Below are 16687 nucleotides of genomic sequence, written 5' to 3' on the forward strand. Positions count from 1 at the left end.
TCTTCAGAGTCTTGATCAACAGTAGCTTTCCTTTTCGATGAAGAACCCAAAATTATCTCTTGGACCCTTTCCAAAGAAATTCTGGAAGCTACAACGGCCTCAACACTTATGCCTCGAATGGGAAATCCTGACAAAAAGAAGGATCAAAATAATTTTTGGAGGAAGTAATAAGTGAATTTATAAAAATAAAAAAAAACTCTTACCATGAGTTTTTACTTTCTAACCAAATCGATGAGAAAGATTTTTTCAAGACCTACTGTCCATTGGAGCAACATTCAATAGCTTCCTTACCCAACCACGGAAGTTGGAAATTTCATCAACAAATCTCATGGTTGCTGAAAAAGAAAAGGAAAATTAAAATGATGATCATCAAAATTGAGAAAAAGATACGAGAAAGCTATTGAAAGAAAACTCACGTGCAAAATTCCACTTCTCATGAAAGGGAACATTTTCATCACCCACTAAACCAACAGTGGGAGCAGCAACAAACCTGGCGTACCAGCCACAGTCTTTATCATCTTCTGGACTGACCAGAACTCTTTTGCTTCTTGCCACTAGAGTAAAGACTTCTTGGCAAAAGAGTTTGGGAGAATAGAGATGGACTAAATGAAAAAATGTAAAAGGTAGACCAGTCATGTTGGCCAAATGCCTCAAACAAGCAACAACCCTCCACACAATAGGGCCAATTTGTCCTAAACAGACGTCGAAAAAGTGACAAAATTCGAGGATAACAGGATCAATAGCAGGTTTGAAACCCAACGTGAAAGTATATGTATAAACAAAAGAAAACCCAGTTAAATAAGAGGTGATTCTTTGGTTCGCATTGGGGATTATAATGGGAAAGTCATGACTCCAATGGGAATCTCTGCGAACTATAGAAATCAAACCTTCAGTAATCTGAGTCGGGTAGATGTCAACACGATCTAATGAAGACAGTTGGTTTCTGATGGATTCTCTATCATTGTAGAAAGATAATTCTGCATGAACAATTTCATCCACTAAAGGTTCACGAAGAGGTTCAGTGAGTTCTTTAGTCCTAGATGAAGATCTTTGAGAAAGTGAACCCCTAGTTCTAGAAGGTGGAGTAAAACTCGATGAAGGAATAGAGGGGCCTCGTGATAAAGAAGACCCTAAACTACGAAACTTTCCTCCTCTTCTACTTCTAATAGGAGCAAGAGAAAGGTTGTCAACAATGGGGACTCTCTGAGGGTTAGGGTTTGAAGAAGACATAGTAGTACGAGGAAGAAGAAAATTAAAATTGAATACTCTAAACTTTTTGTGAAAAAAACAAAGGTAAAAAGTTATATTTATAGTCAGAAGCAACCGTCAAAGGAAAAGGCGTAATGATGGAAACATCATAATGAGAACTGTCGCTTCGTAATTGGTGAAGCCGTAAAAAAGCCTTAAAAGGCGCTGAAGGATTGTAGAGCCAACTAGGAGATGCCATGTGTCATGGACATTAAATGGAAGAGACAGATGAAATATCAGTTCCTGGGAAGAATTAATGGCGGCAAATATTCCCGCTTGAATGAGGTCCACTTCCCAAATATTCTATTGATGAATAAATGACAAGTGGGGGACTATCTGTATTGGGAAAATTAAGTTTATATATGGAATTCATTATAAGATGATACGTCATGACACATGGACCAGTCAAAGAAGGATAGATGATGAAGAGTAATCAAAGAGGCACGAGCTTCAACATACATGGGTAGATATTTAGGGAAAAAGCAAGGAGGATAGGCGCTCGAACCTCTTTAAGATGGAAGGGAATGAATCTGATAGTAAATAAGGTATAGATACGTACTATTGGGCATTAAATACGGAAAACGTTAAGGAATCTGTATTGAATCAAATGTGATTACTGATTGTAACGTTACATTAAATGTCATTAATCGACAATAATGGCTCAATTATGGTAGAAACGAAACGTATTGCCTAGCAATAGCTATAAAAGGAGAAGACTGATCATTTGTAAGGAAACGAAAATACTATTGGAATACATTGATTTGCTTTGCATTCGGTTATTATTTCTCAATTATTCCTATTTCTATTTGATTATCAGTAACCCGAGTTATTCTAATATAAGCTTTGACCGAAATCCTTATTTTTGGTTAAACAACATAGACTTGTGATACCATGTAACAATGTATATTTCACAAAGATCTGTTCACCGTACATGGAGAGATATTTATAGTATTTTATATGTTCATAAAAATGACTAAACTATCCTTAGGTTACAATATCTATTACACAATTTTCACCATTCCAGGTAATGGAGAAACCAACTACGATTATAGGGGAGTAATATTTTCATCCTTAACAAGAGGTCTCGAGTTCGAACTTTGGGTATAGAGTTCGTTAGAGAGTGTTTTATGTAGAATTTCCTGCACGAATTTAGATTTAGTCGAGCCTCAATACAGGTAGCGAACAAAAAGTGGAACACTAAAAAAGAATAATTGCATGGACTTCCCTTCATGCTTGGTTTTATCACAATAACCTCCCTTGTGATTTACAATATGAAGCCAAACGTCTCTAAAATTATCTATAAAAAAAAATTGCACTTAGGCAACAGTGAAAATCTTTAACTAATAGCCTCAAAGAAGGCTATTTGTGCAAATAACCCTTTATATCTAACAGAGAGGGTGTTTGCCTAAACTTATAAGTTGGTTAAACTAGCTTATAAGTATTTTTCGGCTTATCTACGCATTTGGTAAAGTTAAAAGTACTTATATAAGCCAAAAGTCATAAGCTAGACACCCCCAACTTATGAATTTTTAGCTTATAAGCACTTTTAGTTTGACCAAAGTTTTTACTATTTTATTTTATCCTTAAAATATTCCTTTCTAGAAAAAAACTCTTACATCAATACTCACTGCCTCAAGTATTTTATCCTATTTAAGTTTATATTTGACTGAGAAACTTTCGCCAATTTATTAATTATTATAACTTATAATTGTATATTTATCATAAAATAAATTATATTTATCATAAAAATTATCTTATCTAAGCACAGTTGTATTTAAAATAAAATAATAAATAAAATATTTTCTATTTGAATCGATCTAGAATCTAAAATTTTAAAGAAATTACGCCCTTATACTTGTAAACAGTTCTAAGGTTATTTAAGTCATTTTAACAGAAAAAGAGCTTATCGGCACTTTTTTATCAAATATTATATAGTAACTTATTATCAATTTAAACACTTATACCTAAACACATAACTACTTATTTATTAAATTACTTCCGCCACTTAAAAGTACTTTTAGCTGCTATGCTAATGCTTGTGAGCTACTTCAGATGAGCTTATCCAAAAAGGCTCCAAATTCCTCAATCCCTTGTCAGTTGTCTCTCTCTCCTATTTCTGTTTTCTTTGCAAAACAAAGGAAAACAAGACAAGGAGCGGAAATCCAAAAGAAAATGTCGGAACCCCTCTTCATTTCACACACCGTTGCTGCTTCACTCAAGCACAAACTTCAACTTCCAAAACCCAGAAACTATATAATAAACCCATGGATGAATTGCAGTTCAGTTCGACTCACAACTAAATGTTGTGGCAAAGTCAATAATAGATGGTCCCTTAATGGCATGAATGCTCTTGTCACTGTTGGCACTCGAGGCATTGGGTACTTTTTCATTTGCTAGTTCATGATTCATGTTCTGTTTCATTGTATATGACACTATGATTATTCCGGAGTCAACCAGTTTTTAGTTGACTTTAATTTCTTAAGGATTTATAAATGAACTGCAATTTCATGCTGTAGAATGTTTACTGCCTTAATTTTTTTCTTAATTATTCAACCTACTATGGGTAGTTAACTTTAATTACTTATAAGTGTTATAAAATCTTTTTACACGGTAAGGGGTCGTTTGGTTACTGGGATTAGGATAATAATCCCCATATAAAATCTGGGATTACAATTTTCATTTACCCATGTGTGGTTATTGGTATTAGCTAAAATCGGTATACTAAAATCTTGGTGTTATCTATGCCATACTGAATGTGGGATTATAATCCCAGTATTGTAATCCGCGGATATCCTTTTCCGAAACAAACGATCCCTAAGGGTACTAGTTGTTAGAAAATTTAGTATAAGAAATGTGGTTTTCCGGATGATTTTGTAAACAGTATTCTTTGTGGAAATAACAAATGTAGCCATTGGCACATTCACACAGTCACAAACCCAATTACGATTTTACTGTAAAAATTTCGATTAAGAGTAGTGTATGTGTAGTTTTTAAATATATAGGTTATATGTCAAGAAGATTAAGCACATGAAACATTTACGATTTCAAGCCAAAAATTAGGTTCTTTGGTCTTGTACTCTGTATCATCATTCTTTTTTAGACGGAAGAAATAACTACTACAGCCGCTGGCACATGTTCAATCACAAAATCCAGTAATTTGTATGTTGTTTTCTTGATTACTCATATTTAATTGAGTATTTGCATTCTGTCGATGTGAATTGTTCTACAATTAGGCATGCAATTGTGGAGGAATTGTGTGGATTAGGAGCTACTGTGCATACGTGTGCACGGAATGAAGATGAGCTTGGGACATGTTTGAGGAGCTGGAAAGATGAGGGCTTTGCAGTGTCTGGCTCCTTATGTGATGTGTCTTCTCAAGTTGATCGCCAGAAGTTAATGGAAGTTGTTTCTTCTACATTCGACGGGAGGCTCAATATTCTTGTAGGTGTCTCATTCACTTAAGCACTTACTAGTAGCATTATATCTCAATGATATTTGTATGTAGCAACATTGTTAACCTTCATTCCGCAGTTAATCAGCAATTGGCAAATAGCACATTACAACGAAAGGCAAAATCTACAAAGCTATTACCAAAGTTGTAATGTGTTACCAGAAAAGAATGAAAAGAGAAAGTAGATCCAATTGGAACTGAAGGGTTTTTCTTTTTTAAGCTGAAAAATTAGAGCAGGGTTAGATATAAACAATACGTTCATCGGATATCAGTCTGCAATGGTTTGGAGAGTTAGGTAATGGAGATTAAATTGGAGTAAAGGCTGCCAAGGATCTTGAAAGAGTAGAAATAATTTGTCTTAAAAGATTGATAAAGATGATTCTGCCTCCCATTTGTTATCTCTATCTCTTGTCATTTGTCAACATCTCTGTCAACAATTTTAAGAAAGTATCAGAAAACAGGTCGAGCAATCTGACTCAAAATCGTCTTGTTTCATATGATGTTTCTGGGAAGCTTTCCATCTATTTGAGCCAATTAAGAAGCTCTGGTTGTTGTTATTCTCTATGCTCCTCTCGTCACTCCTAAATTCTACCTCTTATTTACTGCTTTCTGTGTTAGGTTATGTATAACTATTTCCTTGTAGAGAATAATTGGTAAAAGTAGCATTTATCCAGTTGCATATAATTACAACTAAAGAGTAGGAGACTGGAATTTGAATCATTGTTGGGTAATAGATACATTGCATCATGTATCACTTTGCTCCTCGACTTATACATGTTGTCTGATATCCTACTTCTTCTTGATAATTGACCTGGCATCTCTGTTGACAGTTGACGCAACTATCTTTGAACTTATTTTCATCTAGCTTTGTTGGAGCACTTGCATGCATTAATAGATGAACTAATAAGTCAATTGGCTTTGATTCATTCCTCAGTAGATAAACAACGTGGGGACCAATATTCGCAAAGCTATGGTGGATTTTACAGCTGAAGAGTTTTCCACTCTCATGGGAACAAATTTTGAATCTGTCTTCCATCTGTCTCAGTTGGCTTATCCCCTTCTGAAAGAATCTGGAGCTGGAAGTGTTGTGTTCACTTCTTCTGTCTCAGGTTTTATCTCATTGAAATCTATGTCTGTACAAGGAGCAACAAAAGGTAAGACCTTCCTTCCCATTTATTTACAACATTTGGGTTGATAGAGAGTATGACGGTGAAATGCCATCATCTTTTCCACTTGACTTCTTTCTGTAGGAGCAATTAATCAACTTACAAAATATTTGGCATGTGAGTGGGCTAAAGACAACATCAGGAGTAATGCTGTTGCACCTTGGTACATCAAAACATCCATGGTGGAACAAGTAAATATGAACTTTCTTCTTTTCAGTAGTCCTATTACAAATGGTGTTGTTTTTTATGAACTGCGTCCTTTTGATATCCTCTGAGGTAGTCTTTGGTCTCAAATACACGTATCCCAATTTTTCTAGCATACCAGTATCATGTATTTGACTTTCAATTCTTAAGATTAGCATAATCAGAGGGTTACATGACACTTTTATCATTTTTATTGAGGTTCAGATTCAATAGTATCTATGTCCTACATGTATCCCGATGCTTATGCGTTTTCATGCTATAACAAAACTGAACACCAAAAGAGTGGGTTCTTGGGGGGCGAACAAGAGGTCAACTAAGGTTGAGAAGTTCAAGTGCTATATTATAAGGATTCTATATTATAAGGATCATAGAATCTTCTAAAGCAACAGAGTCATTGGGTAAACTGGCCACAGGTCATGATTGTTTGAGCTTCTAGAAGACAAAGGGAAATTACTGGTGTTTCATGAAAAGTCAATGTGAGTATTGCAGCACAATGCCCACCTTGGTCCTTCATTCCCTTTGTTCCTGGAGAAAAGAAACGTTAGTATCAGAAGGGAAATGCTCATGATCAACAGAGTTCAGACCTGACAAGAGATGTCCAGTCTGGATTGCTTTCACATTGTGATAGCCTCGCGCCTTTGTAATCACTGTTGCCCATTTTTGCTATCGCAATTCTTTTGAACCAGAAAATCAAGTGTCAAATCCTGGTATAGACAGCTGAAGGGAGAGGTGCAGTGATCCACGAAATCGGAACTCTAAATCCTCAAACTATGCTTCTGCCAATACAGATCAAAAGTGCCACCCGCCCATTGCTCAGATGAGAGTAAATTAATAGTAGCAAGAGGAGAGTTTGTGTACTATGAAAAACGAGTTGGCAAGAAGAAGTTGAGCTAAGCGAGAGAGCAGCACTGGCGAGTTTGTTCAAATTCGATTGCCATTCCAATAAAAAATTTTGAGGAAGAAGTGGAAAAAAAAAGTAAAAAAAAAAAGAGAGTAGCCATGTGGAGGTCGAGAAGAGGTCTCGAGCAGCCTAAGCCTGCAACCTGCGCCTATGTGCACTTTACGGCACACATTTTGTGCCATGCATCAACTACTCGTTTGTGGTGGTGGGTATACTCACATGTTATATAACTATTTTGTTGAAATGTTACTTTATAGTTTATACATACATACATATAGTGTGAGCCAAATGCAGCATTGTAAGAGTAGATGTAAGGAAATCGGATGTAAGGGCAGTTCATAAAGCTCAGGGTAAATACAAGAATGATGGCTCTTTTCCAGGCCCCCAGATTGGGAACAACTTATTTGGTGCTTTCTTTATGCTGATCCTCACGTTAGCAATCATCTATGAAAAAGCCATTCCGTTAACGTCATTGTATTGTCAAATTGCTAGCTGCATCAAATGTTCATTTTCTCTGTTTCAGGACGTCAACCAAACAGCAATTCATGTTTGAGTTTCTGTTTTTTCAATTGTTTGTTAATACTTAAATAACTGATGCCCTTTTCATGTTCAGGTGCTGAGTAACAAAGAGTATTTGCAAGAAGTATATGACCGGACTCCACTTGGGCGTCTGGGAGAACCATCCGAGGTTTCATCTCTTGTGGGATTCCTTTGTCTTCCTGCATCTTCGTACATCACTGGCCAGATAATCTGTGTTGACGGTGGAATGTCTGTAAATGGCTTTTACCCTCACCATGGCTAGAGGAATAGAGCCTCTAGGTATGTAGTATCACAACATTTCATAGGAAAATTTTGTCCAAATGCATTAAATGCATCGTTGGCTGGACCTTCCATTGTGTTGGAAAAAGTTTTTTTGGAAGATCAATTTTTGACTGTTGGCTCATTGACTAGTGGTAGCTTAGGAATTAAATTACTATTTAGGTAATCTTAACCTTAGTGCTCGTTCATTTTGGCAATATGAGCATTCAAACCAACTGGTTGAGCAGGCTAAAAGTACTATATCATTTCGTCCCATTTTTCCAATGCAGTGCTGGTTCTGCTATTTTAACTAGATTTCTTCATGTAAAAAGTATAATCTTGGCATTCATTTTTACACTGGTGCCATATATTAAGCCCTGCTTGCATCTCTTCAAACTCACTAGTGCAGTATATGCAACATTTCTGCAGCTTTCCTGTGCAACAGGTTTCTGAAATTGAACCATCATATCTGCCTTGTTGAGCCCTTTCTTTTGTGTTTTGATTATGTTGGAAACTCTCTTCCTTATGATGATCACTCATGGTGCCGTCTTCTCTGGCTTGATATCTTCATCCATTAACTAGACCAAGTCTTTTCCCACATAATGCTCCATGTTAAAATACCAACCTGCAGTTAGTTTGGCTAAAATGCATTTGAGTTGAGTTATCAAATGCGCACACAACATCAACAACCCCCCTCTACCGAGGGGCGGAAGAAGGGGGTTCGTGGTGTGTAGGGTTTTCCAAGAGTGTGTGTAGTATGTTAAACATTCTTGAGTTGAAAGAATTGAACTTCCAAGTTACCTGATAATGTGATCCAGATCTCTGTATCTTCAATAACTGACCAATGCATATTGAATTTCTCCAATATTATGTTTGATTAGCTTCAGATTGCAAGAGGTCAAATTATGTTGTCTGACAAAAAAAAATTATTTCGAAGTTGGTATGGATTTACAGCAATGTGAAGTATTGAAATTTGGTCACTTGATTGTCCAAATTTTCTACCTCTCCCCTGTCCCTTCTTGTCTTTGTTAGTGGAGAAAATAATCGAACTTTCATTCAATAGTATATGCCTCGTGCTTAGTGGTGGCAAAATGGTTCAAAGAAAAACAAGTCAGATATGGATAAGAACCATATTATCCATTTAGAAAATGGATAATCAATAGGTAACCAATGGATATTACTTTTACATTTGTAAAGCCTCAAATTGGGAGTTCCTCAAGTTAGGGAGACTAACAATTCTCTCAAAAGTGATCATATGCAAGAAGTCATGGATAATATGGTTACTCATATTATCCGCCGGTTAACCCGTTTTTTATCCGTATTAAATATGAGTCGGATTGGATAATTTAGCCGTTTTTCATTACCCGTTTCGACCCGAACCATATCCAACCCGACCCGTCCGTTTTCCACTCCTACTCGTGCTACAAACTTATGCTAAATAATCAAGGTCTATTAGAAACATGGAAATCTACTTATGAAGCAATGTTTCAATGTAAAGGTAACTACATATAGCAGCGGACCTCAAACATGTCTTACAAGTTTTTTACGCTCTCTATCTCAATTTATGTAACGTTCTTAGCGAAAATGTAGTTTACATATACGATGACATTTGCACAACCATAAAAGCATGCCATTAAGGGCAATTTTTTTTTTTAATTTAAATTGTTCCTACTCTAGAAATGTAACATTTTCTTAAACAAACTAAAAAGAAAAAAAATACACAAATTAAGCATACTCAATTAAAAATACTTTGTTTAGACAACTCCAAGGGATAGGCTATTTATGGACTCAAGAAACTATTTTGAAGTCCAAAATTAGTATTTAATTGGTACTAGTGACAGGGTTCAACTATTAGCAGCACAAGAAACAATCTATCTTGTTTTATAATCATTCAGTTTTCGAAACACACTAACCCCCCACTAATATTAAAGTTGTGTAGGGTCTAGGAGAAGTGCTTTCTATCAAGATTTTTTCCATTCCCATGGCTCGAATCCGCGACCACTGGGTTAAGGGTAGAGAATCTCATCCATCTCACCACAACTCTTGGTGGCGCATAAGAAACACTCGAAAGAATGGAACTTACAATCATATAAGAGCAAAAAGATGGGAGTGCAGATTTGCAGGGAGAAAAAGTTTTCCAGCACAATCTTCTAATTGATCCACCTTAACATAAAAATGTTTCTCTTAAAACCACAGACGAATACAACAAGCGCACAAGATGACTAGTTACAACAATTTGACCCTTGGCCTATATACTATTTCTACCGGAAACCCGTAATGTGATGCCCAAGAAGGCATAGTTTTATTCCCTTTCCCATCTTCTTCACATTTCTTTGCCCACAGCTTCGAAACGTTCATTTTCCTTCAGGGACTTCAATTTTCTGTAACCTTTGTCAGTACCAAATATCCTAACAAAACAGAGAGAGGGATCCTTCAGATCACGAATTCTACAAAGATCTCTTATTTCTATTGTTCTGGCAACAAAAGTAATAAGACATTAGCAAAGACAACACTGAGAGACAGAGGTAGTCAACACAAACACAATGTGGTGGACATATGAAATCGCTGTCTCTGTCGAACTACAAAGAGAAATCATACAGAAAATACACATTTTTATCAAGCATACACATGCAGTATTTAGCTTCTGTAACCTCCCATGCACACAGGAATAGAGCCACATACCATAATAGGCTATTTAAGTTTTAGAAAGAACTGCCAATGAAATCAAATTTTACTCTCATATTAAAGGAGTTCTCTGGAAACCTTGTCTTAAGATTAGCACAAGTGGAAAAGAGGAACTTGAAATGCCACAACCAGATTACTCAGCGGTTTCAGCTTACCACATATTAGAGATCCATCACCAAGAAACTTTAACACATGAAGAGAAAGTAGTAACACAATAAACAGCTTAACGAAGTTTTTGTCAGAGAAAAATGGCTGAAACTCCCCAAATTGCATTGATCCTTGTGAGGTGCACGAGTGAAAAATCTATTTTTTTTACAATGATACAATGAACTCTATATATAATATATATTCTACTCCTACTAGGCTACTACATATGGGACTAGGACATATTCTACTCCTACTACATATTGGGCTAGGACTATTTACACATAACTATCTAACAATCCTCAAAGCTTCCTCCCAAATTCGTGTTAGCATTTTCTATCAAACTAATAAGTGCATCTATGATACTTCCTATTATGCCTGGTGAGACATTTCTCTAAGCATTATGCTCATATAATCATGTTGTTTAGTTTGTTTCAGTTATTGTATTCTCTTGTTATTACTAATTTGGTGCTACTTACTCTGTCCCCTCCCCCCCCCCCCCATTTCTTTCTTTTCTTCTTCTTTCTCTCCCTCCGCTTCTTCTTATTCTCCTCCTCCCTACTTTTTTGAGCCGAGGGTCTATTGGAAACAACCTCTACCTTCACTAGGTAGGGGTAAGGCCCGCGTACACACTAGCCTCCCCAGACCACAAGTATGGAAATATAGTGGTTATGTTGTTGTTGTTGTTCTGGATTTCACAAAACCACATACAAGAGATTTACATTGTGTTGGGAATGCAAAATGCATAAACACAAAAGTGCTAAGAACTTCACCACTGACAAGCATGAGTAGATTACTTTCAGAGATGTACTCAACTTTTTCTGAAGTTACAACATATTTGCTCATTGTGCCCACAATTACTATTTAAAATGTAACTTCCTCTCTTTTCTCCAAGTTGTGAATATACCAATTTTACAGATTTTAATATTCAATGTATTTTAATCTATCCAGTTTACATTAACAACTCCTGGCTAGCTGGTTCTAAATTTTTCTAAAAATAAAAAAAGTAAAAAATAACTATCCAATATCAGGCATCGCCTTTGCATCAGGGGGAAAACAAGTTCCCTGTGCTATTGTTTAAAATAAGGTTGTAGTAATAGAGGAAGATGGAATGAAGCCCATCATGGAATTAATACTGAATTAGTTTACAATGCACTAAGCCACTAAACCAACAGAAACTATGGCACAAACCTTACCAGGTTGACTACAAACACAACTTTCACTATTAGCTCATAGTATCTGCCTATTCCCATACAAATGTTGTCTGTAGTAATCTGTACTTTATCCTACAACTAAAAGATACTAAGGAACTAATAATGTTTTAGATACTCTTCATAGTACATTAGTTCATGTTTATGGGTCGACTGGGCTCCTTATGTTACTTCATAAAACTTCATGGCCTTCTCTAAAGGGCTTACTGCCCCATCCATTGCAGCTTAGCTTGCATAAACGATAACCAGCCCTATAGAATTACATAGAGAATCTTAACCTTTTTCAATTGTTTGACAATTTGTTGTTTTCTATTGTCATATTTTATATATTTTTTTTTCTTTCGGGTGGGGGTTTTTTTTTTGGGGGGGGGGGGGGGGGTTGTTTGTTGGGCGAAAGGAAAGTTAAGCACAACTCTTTCAGATAAGAGTCACATGTATTCATATACTGAACCAATCAGAACTTGACATTTTTCTGTTAGTTAAATTACACTAGGGTATTAATGTTTAAAGCAATGCGCGGTAAGTGTTACCAGTCCATGTATACAAATGTTGACGAGTAGTTGCCGGACTTCGTGTAGAGCAGTCGATGATGATAATCATGAAAATCAGCCCTGGGAAGAATAATAGCAATTTCAGGAATCTGGAAAACAGATAAATACAAATGGGTGATTTCTAACAGTAATAAAGTAATGTACAGACCCCCCATATAGTGGCAAGAAGTTTGACGGGCTCCAAGGGAAATGGTACCCGGAATGTGCCTCAACTGTCTCAAGGACTCTAAGTGAGACCCAGAGATATAATGTTATCAAATGGGGGCCCGTGATTGCAGGACCAATTATTGTAGCAAATCCAAGGAAGAGAATTTCAGCAGGGTGAGCATACTCAGAAGTCAACCCAAATGGTGTTGCGTACCTGTGGTGTAAACAAGCAGACGCTCTGACTGCATGGTGAAAAAAAAATAGAAACCCAAGTATTAAGCAGAAAACATAATGTTGTTCACATACTCATGATGGACACTGTGGACATGCTTGTAGAGCCATTTCGTATGTAAAATCCTGTGTCCCCAATAAAACACAAAATCCTCCAAGATGAAATAGAATATTATTTGTGTTGAAATCACTTTCCTGCACAAGCAAAATATTTGCAATTTACTCTAATGAATAAACAAGAACAGAAAATCACTGCCACACCTACTAAAAAATTATACAACAATTACGCCTCAATTCCAAGCTAGTTGGAGTTGGCTACATGATTCCTCATTATCCCAAAAATAAAACGAAGTCTCATTATCCATGTTGTTCCAGTTAGGCCCATCCTTATCAATGTCGTCTACAGTTTTACTAACATATAAATCTCTAACAACATTATAAATCCCCTAACAGACATTGTACTTGAGTAAGTTTACCAACATAACCAAATCTTAACCCCTCACTATCTTTTCTTTCTCTGTTATATCATATTTTTTGCTAAGTTTGCCTGAATTCTAAAACCAAAAATAAAAAGAAATAAATAGCAAAACCAAAGAAAGGAAGATTAGAAGACCAAAAAAAAAGAAAAGAAAATACAACGATTATGTGTTGCCATCACATCACTATAGCTTGGCATATGAAAAATCGAAATTACCAGGACGGCAGTGGAAGACTACTTCGCGTCCCCATGAATTTAAAGACAGGATATGATCCAAGCAGGATTGGGAGATTAACACAAAGATGATACATCAGCAGACGAGTGATACATTTCTCCTGAGCTTCCGGGCTGTTATTCTTCTTCTGCACCAAAAGAGGTCAAGAATGCAAAAATATGAAAGTTCATCCGAATAACGACAGAATGAACTACTACGAAAGAAAAACATCATAACCAGATTTTATCAAAGTACTTGTGCCAAACACGAATGCTTTTGCAATATTTTCACAAAGCTTTTTCCAGAAAATGTTTTCCGAATGCAAACCAAAATAGAATTCGAGCACCAGTCTTAAGTTGAATATAATTACAGTTTGGGAATGTTTAATCAAGAAACATCATTCCATTAGAAGAGTCAAAAAGTAATACCTGAATTTTGTACTTTCCAAACCACCCTGCTCTTTCAAAAAGAATGAACGGGAGTCCAGACAAGAAGAAGACACTCTCATGAAGAACAAACCCACCAAGACAAGTCAATTGGAAATCGCTGAAATTTGAAATGAGATACTGAAAAAGAAAGAATAAATCAAAAGTCTATTAAACAGGTAACTAGTACCTCATTACTCTAAATAAGAATGAGTGCACTGGTAGGACTAGTCAGTCCACATAACCGAATAGACTTTTAATTGGAAGCAGACGAGAGCCAGATTGCAAACTTGATTGAGAACAAAGAAAAATAAGTTCACATTAAGAATGTGTTTTGTCATGTTAGGCTACGTTAGTCTCAAACATTTTACCATGGAGAAGTGGTGAATGCTAACAAGCTTGAAATATTGCAGCGTAACGAGCCATGGCTTCACCCCTGCTTTTTCTTTTTTCGTGCACTTCGAACCAGCATTTTTTAGAAAAAATTCATTGAGCATGAGATTTGAGATTGAACCGCTCTCTTTCTCTCTCTCTCTCTCTCTCAAGGCAGCTCATGATGGGGTTTGAACCCCAAAGATGGAATCAACCTCAAATTTTGGGACTAGCAAACTAAGACATCAGTCCAAAGTTTCTGTGAAAAGATTGATTTGGACTTCCCTGAGTGCAAAATGCATGTCAAAAACTTCCAAACCTGAGATGGCTACGTTGTTTCCAATTTCCTAAGTTATTTTTCAATCAAGGGCGGATATACCTTTTCCCAAGCGGTGTCTTAGGACACACCTCTTCGTCAACATTTTTTACTAGATGTGTGTATAGATAATAAGCAAAATGAAAATATTGGATATAAATATTAAAAAAATGGCACCACTTGTCATTATACTAATTTATTCATTTGTTCAATTCTTCAAATACTAACATTGCTTATGAAAAATCTTGCATACACTGCTGGTTTCAATAATACCATGCTAACAAACTTAATAAGCATCGGATAACTTCATGCTCTTACTCCCTATCCATCTCTAATTTCCATGCTTGCTGCCACAACAGAATTCTAAAAGTCCAACCAGCTTTTGCTCCCACTCCTAATCTTGTTTCCAAACCCACAACAACAACAAAAAAAAAAAAAAAAAACCTAGTGGAATCCCACAAGTGGGGTCTAGGGAGAGTAATGCGTCAGACATTACCTTCAAACTCACTATGACTACATAATTACAAACTTATCAACATTTGAGCTCCACCTACTTCAAACTTGGCCGCTAACTCTCATGTGTGATATATAAAAAATTATCAGAAAAAATATTTTGCAAAAATGACTTATTTTTTGAAAAAAATTTATCAGATTTTTTAACATAATTTTCAATATTTAATAAATGTTTTTTTAAAAGTGTTTTTTGCATTTGGTTGGATATTAGAAAATATTTTCCAGAAAAAAAAATTGTTCAATATTGACAAAAATGTTACAAAAATCGGATAGTGGTTTTTGAATAATAAAATTTAGTACTAATAAAGATTGACAATATCATCAAAGTGTATGTTGAAATGACTTCTGTATAAAAGTGAGGGAAGTTATTTTCCCTTTCGGTGGAAATATTTTCCTTGAAAAAATATATTCCAACAATCATACACCAAAAAATGACTAATTTTCTAAAAACATTTCCCAGAAAATATTTTCATTATGCCAAAGCCCAAACACACCTGATCAGTAACTTCAGAAAACAACAGAATAAACAGAATTTCCACGGCATATCAAATTTTAGTTATTTACTTCAATAATCAGCTCCAGTAGGACAGTAGATCAATCAATTAACTACATCAATTTTTTTCCTTTTTTGATGATGGTGGTGTCCAACCACCTTGCACGAACCTCGACTGATTCCATCTGGAACCTACTATCTCTCACCAGCACTAATTCCATCAACTACTTCACAAACTTGATGTCGGCTATATGAAACAGAGAGTCCCATAACTTAACAATCACATAATGCATGGAGCAATGAAATTATCAAAATGCCACAAATTCATATTCCAGTCAAAGTCAAAGTCAAACACATTTGTTCATTATTACTACTGCTACTACACATGAATGCTAAATGCTAATGATACAAACAAACAATCAATGTTGCGCCCATTCTGCTCATAAATGTACTGTTCCTCATGCATCTAACCAAATATAACAGCCGCATTGGGCGAAAACGCAGAATGTAGTTCTAGAACAAATTCGAACCTTCTAGAAGGTAAAAAAAAGGAACAAATTCGAAGCTTCTGGAATATTAAGAGAAAAAAAAAGGATAATCAGGTGAAAATTGATGTAAAAAGAAAAGAGAAGAGTACCGTCCAAGCAGATTCAATGATGGAAGCCATTGTTGAAACAGATTCGATCTATTTGGTATTTAGTGGCATTAATAAATAGAGGGAGAGAAAGTAGCAACTGGAAAATTGAAGAGAGTGGACCGCTATAGTTTAACGGGTAGGTGTCTAGTGACTATCAAATTTAATTAATAATATATATATATATATATATATTTTGTAAGTAATTGATATTTCCATTTTAATTTGTAACTGTTAAAATTGAAATAGTAAGTAATTTGATGTAAAACAGTATAAATATTTTGTGTCTTTTACATGTCTTGGAAAAGCACCAAGGAGAGAGACGGTTTCATTAAGATGTGAGAGGTGCAGTAGAGACAAAAACGATGAAATGTACAAGTGGGAAATAGTAGATTTTTTTGTTAAATAATTGAGATGTGTGTATAGTGGTCTGAATTTAAAAGAATGATTTTACGTGTTAATAATTGACTTCTGTTATGAAATAAAAGCAATTTAGTAAAACATG

The 16687-nt window shown here is 35.6% G+C and overlaps 2 protein-coding genes across 3 annotated transcripts; one reads left to right on the forward strand and one right to left on the reverse strand.

The window, feature by feature from the left end:
• Positions 1-3283: 3283 nt before the first annotated feature.
• Positions 3284-8023, forward strand: LOC107795610 (tropinone reductase homolog At5g06060). The gene is made up of 5 exons (XM_016618274.2): positions 3284-3626; positions 4482-4689; positions 5637-5853; positions 5950-6056; positions 7584-8023. Exons 1-5 carry the CDS (start codon positions 3301-3303, stop codon positions 7770-7772), a joined length of 1047 nt encoding a protein of 348 aa, XP_016473760.1. The 5' UTR covers positions 3284-3300; the 3' UTR covers positions 7773-8023.
• A 1815-nt stretch (positions 8024-9838) lies between these two features.
• On the reverse strand, positions 9839-16343 carry LOC107795609 (methylsterol monooxygenase 2-2). 2 transcript variants are annotated; one of them, XM_016618273.2, is made up of 7 exons: positions 16186-16343; positions 13858-13995; positions 13432-13577; positions 12813-12932; positions 12508-12720; positions 12339-12419; positions 9839-10176 (listed from the first exon to the last, which is right to left on the reverse strand). In XM_016618273.2, the coding sequence occupies exons 1-7, from the start codon at positions 16213-16215 to the stop codon at positions 10092-10094; spliced, it is 813 nt and encodes a 270-aa protein (XP_016473759.1). In that variant the 5' UTR covers positions 16216-16343; the 3' UTR covers positions 9839-10091. The 2 variants fall into 2 exon arrangements, with proteins under 2 accessions (XP_016473759.1, XP_016473758.1); XM_016618272.2 differs by lacking the exon at positions 16186-16343 and adding an exon at positions 14226-15172.
• Between the last annotated feature and the right edge of the window lie 344 nt (positions 16344-16687).

Source organism: Nicotiana tabacum, chromosome 3 (assembly GCF_000715075.1).
Source record: "Nicotiana tabacum cultivar K326 chromosome 3, ASM71507v2, whole genome shotgun sequence".
Lineage (NCBI taxonomy): Eukaryota > Viridiplantae > Streptophyta > Magnoliopsida > Solanales > Solanaceae > Nicotiana > Nicotiana tabacum.

Coding starts and splice junctions, on each gene's coding strand:
- LOC107795609 (XM_016618272.2), bottom strand. CDS start 14,351: ATGCTCAATGAATTTTTTCTAAAAAATGCTGGTTCGAAGTGCACGAAA. Junction 12,721..12,812: donor GTCCACAGTGTCCATCATGA/GTATGTGAACAA, acceptor TTTACACCACAG/GTACGCAACACCATTTGGGT. Junction 10,177..12,338: donor ACATTTGTATACATGGACTG/GTAACACTTACC, acceptor CTGTTTTGTTAG/GATATTTGGTACTGACAAAG.
- LOC107795610 (XM_016618274.2), top strand. CDS start 3,301: ATGAGCTTATCCAAAAAGGCTCCAAATTCCTCAATCCCTTGTCAGTTG. Junction 4,690..5,636: donor ACGGGAGGCTCAATATTCTT/GTAGGTGTCTCA, acceptor ATTCCTCAGTAG/ATAAACAACGTGGGGACCAA. Junction 6,057..7,583: donor AAACATCCATGGTGGAACAA/GTAAATATGAAC, acceptor TTTCATGTTCAG/GTGCTGAGTAACAAAGAGTA.